This window comes from Aegilops tauschii, chromosome 5, assembly GCF_002575655.3.
Source record: "Aegilops tauschii subsp. strangulata cultivar AL8/78 chromosome 5, Aet v6.0, whole genome shotgun sequence".
NCBI lineage: Eukaryota > Viridiplantae > Streptophyta > Magnoliopsida > Poales > Poaceae > Aegilops > Aegilops tauschii.
In genome coordinates this window covers 575,438,132-575,452,942 of record NC_053039.3, presented here as the reverse complement: position 1 = coordinate 575,452,942, position 14,811 = coordinate 575,438,132, and the positions used below count along the sequence as shown (strand labels likewise).

At 44.0% G+C, this 14,811-nt stretch overlaps 1 protein-coding gene across 2 annotated transcripts; it reads right to left on the bottom strand.

Annotated features, from left to right (window-relative positions):
- LOC109747419 (uncharacterized) lies at positions 1-3,468 on the bottom strand. 2 transcript variants are annotated; one of them, XR_006664800.1, is made up of 8 exons: positions 3,243-3,468; positions 3,083-3,139; positions 2,819-2,944; positions 1,583-1,658; positions 1,396-1,488; positions 1,186-1,299; positions 954-1,104; positions 1-294 (listed from the first exon to the last, which is right to left on the bottom strand). XR_006664800.1 is itself a non-coding variant. In XM_020306480.3 (8 exons), exons 1-7 carry the CDS (start codon positions 3,353-3,355, stop codon positions 1,051-1,053), a joined length of 633 nt encoding a protein of 210 aa, XP_020162069.3. In that variant the 5' UTR covers positions 3,356-3,468; the 3' UTR covers positions 1-294; positions 1,017-1,050. The 2 variants fall into 2 exon arrangements, 1 of the variants encoding a protein (XP_020162069.3); XM_020306480.3 differs by having other exon boundaries at positions 1,017-1,104.
- Positions 3,469-14,811: the final 11,343 nt, after the last annotated feature.

Sequence of the window (14,811 nt, the reverse complement as noted above, 5' to 3'; positions counted from 1 at the left end):
TAATGAAACATAAATATATATTGAGCTTCTTTTTGGAGTCCTGCCTGGTCGACACCTGGTCGACGAAAGCTAGCCACCAAGTGCCGGACGAATGCACTAAGTCAATTAAGTAGTGCTCAGGATGAAAGCTGGTCGAGTAGTAGCACACTAGGCAGTCAAAAAAGAAAAGGAGTACACTACACTAGATCTTGTTGGGTTTGACCCCTCAATGGCGCCCATCCATGCATGGTTCCTCCTTTTGACCCCATTCCATTGTTGCATAGTGAGTGCGCCTGGCTGTTCCTCCTGGCTTGGCTGGAAATCAAAAGCAGCAGTCATGGGTCATGATACTGATAGCCACCTCACTCAATCCGGCGCAGTATATGCAAAATCAAAATTCAGATATCCTTGTTTTTGCATCACATATGCACCTCAACAATTCGGTTTTCTTTTGTCAAACCAGCCATCATGATGCCATGCTTGACGGTGCAGTGCAATGCCCAGTTAGTTACTTAAGACACTAGGAGCTTAAGTGGCTGTAATTTGTTATTTCATTTTTTTGTGTGCCACCAATCGAAGCCAACGGTCAGCGGCAGCGCTGACCAGACGGGATTCCGCAGAAGAGGCTTTGAAACAAGGAGAAAAGCAGAGAGAGATGGAGCAATGTGACATCTCCAGCCCCCCACTTTGCGTGGCCAGCACCCAAAGTCGACGCCTTTCGACGGATGTGCGCCTCCAAGTTCAATGGAGGAGATATTCCACCCATGTATGCCTCACAAAGTTGCATATGCTGCCGTATGGTATGGTATGGTATCATGACAATGATGCTAATTTGTTTGGAGTGCAAACGATGCATGCACTCAAACATATGCACTAGTGCTGCTACTGATTAGGATCCGCTCTGCGTGGAAAGCATCCATGTACAAACCTCTTTTGATGTCATGATAAAAGCTGTGTCATGCAAATTTAATTACCAGAATTCCAGTAGACATTCTGTAGGGTGACAAATTAAGAGGAACAGTGATATACTGCTATACCAATTGATCAATTTAGAGCTATGCTGATTCATATTCAGAAGGTGCTTTCTGAAGCCCAGCCCTTCTTTTCCAGTCCCAATCTCAGCTCCTGCCACAGAACAAAAATCGCACATCATACCTTAAATATACAGCAGAACAAATGACAGAAATGATGGGTGTGTGTGCTTGCCTTTACTCTCTTCTTGTTAGCATTAAAGTCGATGAATCCTGACCGAGACGCTGATCGGTACTGAACAATTGATTTGTTGCCAGGAGGGAACCAGAACTCGACGTCATCTACAAACTGCATGGACGGAGGAACATAAAGTCATTAGTGAATAATAACATGGCAATCTACACTTGCGTGAGCTTGTGGGTTACAAGAGTAACAAGGTGCTACCCCGAATATAGGGCTCTCGTATTCAACTCGAACATAGTCGTCTCCTTTCTCTACCACACGAGGACTGAAGTTGTCCGGCTTTGTCTTGGTCACCTGCCAACAGGTATTACAATACATCATGCTGATATGACTTGAGAATTTACGCTCCCGCTGCACACTGTAGAAACAAGATCGAGATGTTACATACAACTTCAATGAGCTCTTTCATGGCCTCATCTTTGCTTATGGGTTTACCCCTGGGGCCATCCTTGGGATTGTAATTCCTAAAAAAAGGTCATGTTCAGTACTCCACACTGCAGATGATGAGTCTTTCAAACATTTTTACAAAATCCGGATAGATTAAAGAGCTATCAAAGGAGCACCTGATGATTAGACGGAATACGCGATACAGCATTTGTAAATGAAAAATTCATTTGCAAAGCAGGCTGTCAGCAGTGCTCAAGTCAGACACTTGTTCACAAAGGGAAAGTGTTGTTCCTCAAAGGTTTGAGTCAACAGATGCATATATAAGTGCAGTACTGCGACGAGTTAAAGTTTAGTTTTAAAAACGAAGAGTTCTTCAATTAATTGTTTTAGAAAATGCAGATAACAGTGACTCTTATTTTGTCATACTATTTAGAACTGCAATTCCTGACTTACTGAACTTATCATATATTGTGGTTCATCAAGAACTACCATACGGAATAAACCGAATCACACATACTCCCTCCGTCCCAAAATAAGTGACTCAACTTTGTACTAGCTTTACTACAAAGTTAGTACAAAGTTGAGTCACTTATTTTGGGACGGAGGGAGTATTACATAATGCATACGCTGGGCAAAGGATTAAAGAAGCAGGCCTATTGTCGAACAAAAATCTTATGCTGTGCTGCTTATGGATTTGAATCACTTAGTGTATAAGCAAATATGCAGGACAAGCGACATCCAGCAGACTGTGAGCATTGCTCAAGGCAGACACTTGTTATACTAAGGGAAAGTGCTGGTTTTCTTGAAGGTTTGAGTCAACAGATGCATTATTGCTTCAGATAACATTTTTTTTTTCATATTTAGGACTCTGCAATTTCTGACTCGCTGAATTTATCATATATACTGTGGTTCATCATCAAGAGCTGCCATACACATACAGAATAAACTGAATCAAACATTCCACAGTGCGTACGACGTACAAATTAAGGATGGATGAAGCAGGCCTACTGTCGAAAGAAAAAGTCTATGCTGCGCTTACGGTTTTGAATCGCTGGGTGTTCAGTTTCAAAACGGAGAACAATTGGAGTTTAACATAAACATAGGGCCCATTGTGTGTCCACACTCCACAGCACACATCCAGCAACTGTAAATGCACATACGCAGGGAGGACAAGCGGCACACAGGTAATGCACCAGGAAGAACATACATGGTGCAAGAACTAAACACAGATGGTTACCATGGGGGAGCGTAGTGATTGGAGTCGCTTATCCTCTCCGACGTGGACACGCAGTTGTTGGTCGCCGGGCACAAGGCGAGGGCGGGGGGCCTCTTCTGCACGCCAAGGTAGCTCGGCTTGGTGCCACTGGAGCAGCCAAGAGAGCAAGAGAAATAAACAAACACACTTGTCAGACCACCGGAACAAGAAATTCAGTTAACTGTTAACTGCATCCCCTTCTTCAGAGAGAGCTCAGGTTCTGAATTTTCCAAGTGAGGTAGGTACCTGAAGTGGAAGATGGCGGCGAGCGTGGCGAGCTCGCTGCTCCTGAGCACCAGGTCCCTGAATTCATCCCGGGTTTACATACAGACGGCAGCCATCCACCATCAGATGTACTGTAGTCTGTAGTCAGAGATGGGGATGGTGAGCGGATGGGGATACATACCTTCGTCCGATTCTTGTGCTGCTCTTGTTGTTAAGGCGTGGAGAGGGTGATGCCTTGCCGCCGGGAGCGGGGGATGGTGGGGGGCAGCAGCAGGTGACCGCCGACGAGTTCATCGTTTGCTCGTCCGGTGGAAGGGACTCGCTCCGGCCACCGTGGAAAGGATGGGGGTGGGACGGGAGGCTGGTCTGAGTGGACGACCCGGCCTGGGCCACGAGTGTGTAACCGAGTTCAGCCTAACCCACAGCCCAGGCTTACTGTTGGGCCGGATCATTCCACCAAGAGAAACGAAGTGCATATGAAAAAAAGTGTTACTAAAAAAAGGAAAAAAAAGTTGGTCCCATCAAAAAAATATGAAAAAAGTTGGTGCTTTTTTTTAACACAGCATAGAAGCAAATTCTCACAAACGGGCACATACACTCAATCTTATGAACGCGCTCACGCAAACCCTACCAGAGCACTTCCGAGATACTAAGCTGACACAATATCTTGAGATTGACGAAGTCGCACGCACGCATCACAGTCGATGGGAATGTCCCCTCCCACTGAACGAACATTGTCGAAAAGGCTGAAATAAATTCAGGAGAATGCAAGCGCCAGTGCCAAATCTAGGACATAAATCCCGATGGATTAGTTCCACCATAAAAAACCTAACCATCTGAGCTACACTTAGTTTGCACTCTATTTATTTATTTTTGAAGGAGTTGATGCTCTCTACTATCGAACGCCAACATTGCTACAAAATTCCAAAAGAAGGCAATCCAATCTTTATGGAGTGCTCCCCCCCCCCCCCCCCCCCCCCCCCCCCCCCCCCCCCCCCCCCCCCCTAATCCGGCACATATTAATGTTGTCGTCGTTGGAGTTCCATGTCGCCGTCGGAACAATAAGGCAACATGAACACAAGCAACCCGATCTCTGCCAGAAGTGTCAATTATCTAGATACCCAACTACCCATGGCCCGGAGAAGAATATGAGGCTAGGTCGATAACATGTAGACATTTGGCCAAGTCGACAGAATAATCAAATCAACACCGTTGCTTCCGAAACACCACGAGCTCAACGAAGGCACATACAACTCCACATGGTTCCATAGAGAGTTTATCTCACAAACCTTAATCCCCTTTTGATAGTATCGGCACAACTATGAACTCAAAAGTGATCTTAGATCACTAAAAGCTATTAAATGATCCTTAGTCTTAGTCAAAATTCGTCTTCCTAACTTGCATCTTTTGGGACCTAATCCTATAACACTTAGAGGAAACATTAGTCCCTTTAATCTAGCTGTCATGGATCATCAAAACACATTATGAGACAATCGATGCACTTTTAATATTCTCCCCATTCGGTACTTGTCGAAAGTTGTGTACGTAGGAGATGATAGGCCAACCAAGGCACCAATGGATGCATATGACTCTAGGCCGGGTGTTGTAGCTTGATGATGAAGTACTTCACCATTGGGTTGCCGGTTTGGATGCAGCTCGGAACCCACCTCAGAATGTTTGGGGGCAATGAAGAATGTCTTCTGATTTAAGTCCAAGCCAATCCTAACAAACAATTTGCTAGATAATGGCAAAGAAAAAACCGGTATGGTTGTGTGCTGGTACTTCATAAAATTTTGAATCGCGAGTTAATTGTATCTAAACTTGATACTATTATACTCTAGAATCATCTTCAAGATTCTATGATAATTTACAAATTATACGCGTACTTATGGAACTACAGAGAAGTACACATATAAATGCATACTTAAACACAATAATATAGATAAATTGATTTTTAAGTAATGTGACATTTTGCTTGGACTTGGAATTATTTGTATTGTAGAAAAGGGTTACCTTAAACATCTCAAACTTGCTTCAGAAAATTATATAAAACCCAACAATTATTATTTTGAGTTTTCACAAGAAATCATGTATATAATGATTATTATAAATATATGATAATATGTACCTTACACACTATCATGATGATGTTGTTCGTACTTGAAAATGGTATTTATGAAAGTATACATAAAATATTTAGTGACGAGATCAACTATGATAAGTGAAAATGATTAGTATAAATTTTGAGTATCAATGTTGGGACAAACCCTAGCCTATCTCGCTCTCACACTCGCTCGAAGGTGTAAAAAGGAGACAAATTTTTTCGGCGACAAACGTCTCGCCACACGAACAGTGTTTTCTTTTTCTTTGGAGCACAAACTCGACTCAGTGGCAAGCCTGCCTTGTGGAGGTGTGCTAGAGCCTGGGCGCGAGGCAGTCCAGGGTGAGTCACTACTGGAATCAAAGAATTTGCCATCAGCATGTTCTTTGCCGTCGGCTAGCCGACGACAAAGAAGGTCTTTCCTGTCTGCTGACCAAAAAACGACGGCAAAGATAGAATTTGCCATCAGCCTGTTCTTTGTTGTCGGCTTGCTGGCGGCAAAGAAACTTTGTCGTCCACTAGCTGACGGCAGAGAGATGGGTGGGGTCCAGTGTAGGCCAGTTATTGTGACGGCCCACCCACCTCTTTGCCGTGAGCTAGCGGAGGGCAAACAAGCCCATACCTAACGGCCCTAACGCCCCCCTCCTCTCCCCCCCGACCGCACCCCGCCCCCGACCCCACGCCGCCTCGGCCCACCGCCCGCCGCCACCAACAACCCGCCGCTAAGCCCCCCGGCCGCACGCCGCTCCCCCCCCGGTCGCGAAGGAAATACGCCCTAGAGGCAATAATAAAGTTGTTGTTTTATATTTCCTTATTCACGATAAATGTTTATTGTTCATGCTAGAATTGTATTGATCGAAAACCCAAATACATGTGTGAATACATAGACAGATACCGTGTCCCTAGTGAGCCTCTACTTGACTAGTTCGTTGATCAAAGATGGTTAAGGTTTCCTAACCATGGACATGAGTTGTCATTTGATAACGGGATCACATCATTAGGAGAATGATGTGATGGACAAGACCCATCCGTTAGCTTAGCATAATGATCGTTCAGTTTTATTTCTATTGCTTTCATGTCAAATACATATTCCTTCAACTATGAGATTATGCAACTCCCGGATACCGGAGGAATACCTTGTGTGCTATCAAACGTCACAACGTAACTGGGTGATTATAAAGATGCTCTACAGGTATCTCCGAAGGTTATTGTTGGGTTGGCATACATTGAGATTAAGATTTGTCACTCCGAGTATCGGAGAGGTATCTCTAGGCCCTCTCGGTAATGCACATCATAAGAAGCCTTGCAAGCAAAGTGACTAATGTGTTAGTTACAATATGATGTATTACGGGACGAGTAAAGAGACTTGCCGGTAACGAGATTGAACTAGGTATGAAGATACCGACGATCGAATCTCGGGTAAGTAACATACCGATGACAAAGGGAATAACATATGTTGTCATAACGGTTCGACCGACAAAGATATTCATAGAATATGTAGGATCCAATATGAGCATCTAGGTTCCGCTATTGGTTATTGAACGGAGAGGTGTCTCGGTCATGTCTACATAGTTCTCGAACCCGTAGGGTCCGCACGCTTAACGTTCGATGACGATTTAGTATTATATGAGTTATGTCATTTGGTGACCGAATGTTGTTTCGAGTCCCGGATGAGATCACGGGCATGACGAGGAGTCTCGAAATGGTCGAGAGGTAAAGATTGATATATAGGATGATATTATTCGGACACCGGGAGTGTTCCGGGTAGTATCGGGTATTTATTGAAGGAAATATGCCCTAGAGACAATAATAAAGTTGTTATTTATATTTCCTTATATCATGATAAATGTTTATTATTCATGCTAGAATTGTATTAACCGGAAACTTAGTACATGTGTGAATACATAGACAAACAGAGTGTCACTAGTATGCCTCTACTTGACTAGTCCGTTAATCAAAGATGGTTAAGTTTCCTAGCCATGGACATGAGTTGTCATTTGATGAACGGGATCACATCATTAGAGAATGATGTGATTTACAAGACCCATCCTAGCTTAGCACTATGATCGTTTAGTTTGTTGCTATTGCTTTCTTCATGACTTATACATGTTCCTATGACTATGAGATTATGCAACTCCCGAATACCAGAGGAACACTTAGTGTGCTATCAAACGTCACAACGTAACTGGGTGATTATAAAGATGCTCTAAAGGTGTCTCCGATGGTGTTTGTTGAGTTGGCATAGATCGAGATTAGGATTTGTCACTCCTATTGTCGGAGAGGTATCTCTGGGCCCTCTCAGTAATGCACATCACTATAAGCCTTGCAAGCAATGTAACTAATGAGTTAGTTGCGGGATGATGCACTACGGAACTAGTAAAGAGACTTGCCGGTAACGAGATTGAACTAGGTATAGTGATACCGACGATCAAATCTCAGGCAGGTAACATACCGATGACAAAAGGAACAACGTATGTTGTTGTGCGGTTTGACCGATAAAGATCTTCATAGAATATGTAGGAACCAATATGAGCATCCAGGTTCCGCTATTGGTTATTGACCGGAGAAGAGTCTCGGTCATGTCTACATAGTTCTCGAACCCGTAGGGTCCGCACGCTTAACGTTCGATGACGATATGTATTATGAGTTTTGTGATTTGATGTACCGAAGGTTGTTCGGAGTCCCGGATGTGATCATGGACATGAAGAGGAGTCTCGAAATGGTTGAGACATGAAGACTGATATATTGGAAGGTTATCTTTGGACACCGAAATGGTTCCGGATGAGTTTGGGCATTTTCCGGAGTACCGGGGGGTTACTGGAACCCCCCGGGGAGTTAATGGACCTTAATGGGCCATGGTGGGAGAGAGGAGGAGGCGGCCAAGTGGGAGGCGCGCACCCCCCAAGCCCAATCCGAATTGGGGGGGGGCTTTCCTTCTCTCCTTCTCCCTCTTCCTTCTTCTCCTACTCCAACTAGGGAAGGGGGGAAACCTACTCCTACTAGGAGTAGGAATCCCCCTTGGGGCGCGCCATAGAGAGGGCCGGCCCTCCCCTCCTCCACTCCTTTATATACGGGGGATGGGGGCACCCCATGGACACACAAGTGGATCTTAGCCGTGTGCGGTGCCCCCCTCCACAGATATCCACCTCGGTCATATTGTCGTAGTGCTTAGGCGAAGCCCTGCATCGGTAACTTCATCATCACCGTCACCATGCCGTCGTGCTGACGAAACTCTACCTCGGCCTCAGCTGGATCTAGAGTTCGTGGGACGTCATCGAGCTGAACGTGTGCAGATCGCGGAGGTGCCGTGCGTTCAGTACTTGATCGGTCGGATCGCGAAGACGTTCGACTACATCAACCGCGTTACTTAACGCTTCCGCTTTCGGTCTACGAGGGTACGTGGACACACTCTCCCTGCTCATTGCTGTGCATCTCCTAGATAGATCTTGCGTGATCGTAGGAATTTTTTTGAAATACTGCGTTCCCCAACAGTGGCATCCGAGCGAGGTCTATGCGTAGATGTTATATGCACGAGTAGAACACAAAGAGTTGTGGGTGATAATAGTCATACTGCTTACTAGCATGTCATACTTTGATTCGGCGGTATTGTTGGATGAAGCGGCTCAGACCGACATTACGCGTACGCTTACACGAGACTGGTTCTACCGACGTGCTTCGCACACAGGTGGCTAGTGGGTGTCTGTTTCTCCAACTTTAGTTGAATCGAGTGTGACTACGCCCGGTCCTTGTTGAAGGTTAAAACAGCACACTTGACGAAAAATCGTTGTGGTTTTTGATGCGTAGGTAAGAACGGTTCTTGCTAAACCCGTAGCAGCCACGTAAAATTTGCAACAACAAGTAGAGGATGTCTAACTTGTTTTTGCAGGGTATTTTATGATGTGATATGGTCAAGACGTGATGATATATAAAGTATTGTATGAGATGATCATGTTTTGTAACAGTTATCGGCAACTGGCAGGAGCCTTATGGTTGTCGCTTTATTGTATGAAATGCAATCGCCATGTAATTGCTTTACTTTATCACTAAGCGGTAGCGATAGTCGTGATAGCAATAGTTGGCGAGACGACAACGATGCTTCGATGGAGATCAAGGTGTCAAGCCGGTGACGATGGTAATCATGACGGTGCTTTGGAGATGGAGATCAAAGGCACAAGATGATGATGGCCATATCATATCACTTATATTGATTGCATGTGATGTTTATCCTTTATGCATCTTATTTTGCTTAGTACGGCGGTAGCATTATAAGATGATCTCTCACTAAATTTCAAGGTATGAGTGTTCTCCCTGAGTATGCACCGTTGCGACAGTTCGTCGTGCCGAGACACCACGTGATGATTGCTACCTCTTGAGCATAGCATTGGTTTTCCCTTGAAGAGGAAAGGGTGATACAGCAAAGTAGCATAAGTATTTCCCTCAGTTTTTGAGAACCAAGGTATCAATCCAGTAGGAGGCCACACGCAAGTCCCTCGTACCTACACAAACAAATAAGAACCTTGCAACCAACGCGATAAAGGGGTTGTCAATCCCTTCATGGCCACTTGCAAAAGTGAGATCTGATAGAGATAATAAGATAAATATTTTTCTTATTTTTGTTGTATCGATTGGAAAGTAAAGATTGCAAAATAAAATAGATCAGAAACTTATATGATGGAAAATAGACCCGGGGGCCATAGGTTTCACTAGTGGCTTCTCTCAAGATAGCATAAGTTTTACGGTGGGTGAACAAATTACTGTCGAGCAATTGATAGAAAAGTGAAGGAAATATGCCCTAGAGACAATAATAAAAGTTGTTATTTATACTTCCTTATATCATGATAAATGTTTATTATTCATGCTAGAATTGTATTAACCGGAAACTTAGTACATGTGTGAATACATAGACAAACATAGTGTCACTAGTATGCCTCTACTTGACTAGCTCGTTGAATCAAAGATGGTTATGTTTCCTAACCATAGACATGAGTTTTCATTTGATTAACGGGATCACATCATTAGAGAATGATGTGATTGACTTGACCCTTTCCGTTAGCTTAGCACTTGATCGTTTAGTATATTGCTATTGCTTTCTTCATGACTTATACATGTTCCTATGACTATGAGATTATGCAACTCCCGAATATCGGAGGAACACTTTGTGTGCTACCAAACATCACAACGTAACTGGGGGATTATAAAGGTGCTCTACAGGTGTCTCCGATGGTGTTTGTTGAGTTGGCATAGATCGAGATTAGGATTTGTCACTCCGATTGTCGGAGAGGTATCTCTGGGCCCTCTCGGTAATGCACATCACTATAAGCCTTGCAAGAAATATGACTAATGAGTTAGTCACGGGATGATGCATTACGGAACGAGTAAAGAGACTTGCCTGTAACGAGATTGAACTAGGTATTGAGATACCAACGATCGAATCTCGGGCAAGTAACATACCGATGACAAAGGGAACAACGTATGTTGTTATGCGGTTTGACCGATAAAGATCTTCGTAGAATATGCAGGAGCCAATATGAGCATCCAGGTTACGCTATTGGTTATTATCCGGAGACGTGTCTCGGTCATGTCTACATAGTTCTCGAACCCGTAGGGTCCGCACGCTTAACGTTCTATGACGATCGGTATTATGAGTTTATGTGTTTTGATGTACCGAAGATTGTTCGGAGTCCCGGATGTGATCACGTACATGACGAGGAGTCTCGAAATGGTCGAGACATCAAGATTGATATATTGGAAGGTTATATTCGGACACCGGAAGGGTTTCGGGGGTCACCGGATAAATACCGGAGTACCAGGGGTTACCGGAACCCCCCCGGGGGCTTAATGGGCCTACATGGGCCTTAGTGGAAATAGAGGGCAGCAAGGGGAGTGTGGGGTGCGCCCCCCAAGGCCCAAACCGAATTGGTTTAGGGCAAGGGGGGCCGGCCCCCTCTTTCCTTCTCCTCCTCTCCCTTTCCTTCCCCCTCTCCTACTCCTACTAGGAAAAGGAGGAGTCCTACTCCTAGTGGGAGTAGGACTCCCCCTCTTGGCGCGCCCCTCCTTGGTCGGCCACCTCCTCCCTCCCTCCTTTATATACGTGGGGAGGGGGCACCCCATAGACACACAAGTTGATTTCTTAGCCGTGTGCGGTGCCCCCCTCCACAGTTACACACCTCGGTCATTTTGTCGTAGCGCTTAGGCGAAGCCCTGCGCCGGTAACATCATCATCACCGTCACCACGCCGTCGTGCTGACGGAACTCTCCCTTGGCCTCAACTGGATCAAGAGTACGAGGGACGTCATCGAGCTGAACGTGTGCTGAACTAGGAGGTGCCGTACGTTCGGTACTTGGATCGGTCGGATCGTGAAGACGTACGACTACATCAACCGCGTTGTCATAACGCTTCCGCTTACGGTCTACGAGGGTACGTAGACAACACTCTCCCCTCTTGTTGCTATGCATCACCATGATCTTGCGTGTGCGTAGGAATTTTTTTAAAATTACTACGTTCCCCAACAGTGGCATCCAAGCCAGGTTTATGCGTAGATGTTATATGCACGAGTAGAACACAAGTGAGTTGTGGGCGATACAAGTCATACTGCTTACCAGCATGTCATACTTTGGTTCGGCGGTATTGTTGGATGAAGCGGCCCGGACCGACATTACACGTACGCTTACGCGAGACTGGTTCTACCGACGTGCTTTGCACACAGGTGGCTGGCGGGTGTCAGTTTCTCTAACTTTAATTGAACCGAGTGTGACTACACCCGGTCCTTGAGAAGGTTAAAACAGCACTAACTTGACGAAATATCATTGTGGTTTTGATGCGTAGGTAAGAACGGTTCTTGCTCAGCCCGTAGCAGCCACGTAAAACTTGCAACAACAAAGTAGAGGACGTCTAACTTGTTTTTGCAGGGCATGTTGTGATGTGATATGGTCAAGGCATGATGCTATATTTGATTGTATGAGATTATCATGTTTTGTAATGGAGTTATCAGCAACTGGCAGGATCCATATGGATGTCTCTTTATTGTATGCAATGCAATCGCCCTGTAATTGCTTTACTTTATCACTAAGCGGTAGCGATAGTCGTAGAAGCAATAGTTGGCGAGACAACAACGATGCCACGATGGAGATCAAGGTGTCGCACCGGTGACGATGGTGATCATGACGGTGCTTTGGAGATGGAGATCAAAGGCACAAGATGATGATGGCCGTATCGTATCACTTATATTGATTGCATGTGATGTTTATCCTTTATGCATCTTATTCTGCTTTGATTGATGGTAGCATTATAAGATGATCTCTCACTAAATTTCAAGGTATAAGTGTTCTCCCTGAGTATGCACCGTTGCGACAGTTCATCGTGCCGAGACACCACGTGATGATCGGGTGTGATAAGCTCTACGTTCACATACAACGGGTGCAAGCCAGTTTTTGCACACGCAGAATACTCGGGTTAAACTTTGCGAGCCTAGCATATGCAGATATGGCCTCGGAACACTGAGACCGAAAGGTCGAGCGTGAATTATATAGAAGATATGATCAACATAGTGATGTTCACCATTGAAAACTACTCCATCTCACGTGATGATCGGACATGGTTTAGTTGATTTGGATCACGTGATCACTTAGATGATTAGAGGGATGTCTATCTAAGTGGGAGTTCTTAAGTAATATGATTAATTGAACTTTAATTTATCATGAACTTAGTCCTGATAGTATTTGCATAACTATGTTGTAGATCAATAGCTCGCGATGTAGCTCCCCGTTTATTTTTGATATGTTCCTAGAGAAAAATAAGTTGTAAGATGTTAGTAGCAATGATGCGGACTAGGTCCGTGATCTGAGGATTATCCTCATTGCTGCACAGAATAATTATGTCCTTGATGCACCGCTAGGTGACAGACCTATTGCAGGAGCAGATGCTGACGTTATGAACGTTTGAACAATGCTCGGTATGATGACTACTTGATAGTTTAGTGCACCATGCTTTATGGCTTAGAACCGGGACTTCAAAAACGTTTTGAACACCACGGAGCATATAAGCTGTTCCAAGAGTTGAAATTGGTATTTTATACTCATGCCCGTGTCGAGAGGTATGAGACCTCTGACAGTACTTTGCCTACAAGATGGAGGAGAATAGCTCAACTAGTGAGCATGTGCTCAGATTGTCTGGGTACTACAATTGCTTGAATCAAGTGGGAGTTAATCTTCCAGATAAGATAGTAATTGATGAAGTTCTCTAGTCATTATCAACAAGTTACTAGAACTTCGTGATGAACTATAATATGCAAGGGATGAAGAAAACTATTCCCAAGCTCTTCGCGATGCTAAAATCGGTGAAGGTAGAAATCAAGAAAAACATCAAGTGTTGATGGTTGACAAGATCACTAGTTTCAAGAAAAAGGGCAAAGGGAAGAAGGGGAACTTCAAGAAGAACAGCAAGCAAGTTTCTGCTCAAGTGAAGAAGCCCAAGTCTGGACCTAAGCCTGAGAACTAAGTGCTTCTACTGCAAAGGGACTGGTCACTGGAAGCGGAACTGCCCCAAGTATTTGGCGGATAAGAAGGATGGCAAAGTGAACAAAGCTATATTTGATATACATGTTATTGATGCATACTTTACTAGTGTTTATAGCAACCCCTCGGTATTTAATACTGGTTCAGTTGCTAAGAGTAGTAACTCAAAACGGGAGTTGCAGAATGAACAGAGACTAGTTAAGGGTGAAGTGACGACGTGTGTTGGAAGTGGTTCCAAGATTGATATGATCATCATCGCACACTCCCTATACTTTCGGGATTAGTGTTGAACCTAAATAAATGTTATTTGGTGTTTGCGTTAAGCATGAATATGATTTGATCATGTTTATTGCAATACATTTATTCATTTAAAATCAGAGAATAATTGTTGTTCTGTTTACATGAATAAAACCTTCAATGGTCATACACCCAATGAAAATAGTTTGTTTGATCTCGATCGTAGTGATACACATATTCATAATATTGAAGCCAAAAGATGCAAAGTTAATAATGATAGTGCAACTTATTTGTGGCACTGCCGTTTAGGTCATATCGGTATAAAGCGCATGAAGAAACTCCATGCTGATGGGCTTTTGGAATCACTTGATTATGAATCACTTGGTGCTTGCGAACCGTGCCTAATGGGCAAGATGACTAAAACTCCGTTCTCCGGAACAATGGAACGAGCTACTGACTTATTGGAAATAATACATACCGATGTATGTGGTCCAATGAGTATTGAGGCTCGTGGCGGGTATCATTATTTTCTTACCTTCACAGATGATTTGAGCAGATATGGTTATATATACTTAATGAAACATAAATCTGAAACATTTGAAAAGTTCAAAGAATTTTAGAGTGAAGTGGAAAATCATCGTAACAAGAAAATAAAGTTTCTACGATCTGATCGTAGAGGTGAATATTTGAGTTACGAGTTTGGTCTTCATTTGAAACAATGCGGAATAGTTTTGCAATTCATGCCACCTGGAACACCACAACGTAATGGTGTGTCTGAACATCGTAACCGCACTTTATTAGATATGGTGCAATCTATGATGTCTCTTACCGATTTACCACTATAGTTTTGGGGTTATGCATTAGAGACAGCTGCATTCACGTTAAATAGGGCACCATC

Bases quoted from the DNA above. Each gene is read 5' to 3' on its own strand.
- LOC109747419 (XM_020306480.3), bottom strand. From the start codon at position 3,355: ATGAACTCGTCGGCGGTCACCTGCTGCTGCCCCCCACCATCCCCCGCT. The intron at 3,140-3,242 runs GTATGTATCCCC...GGATGAATTCAG, and splicing joins AGCACAAGAATCGGACGAAG to GGACCTGGTGCTCAGGAGCA. The intron at 1,489-1,582 runs GTATGTAACATC...ACCTGTTGGCAG, and splicing joins TGAAAGAGCTCATTGAAGTT to GTGACCAAGACAAAGCCGGA.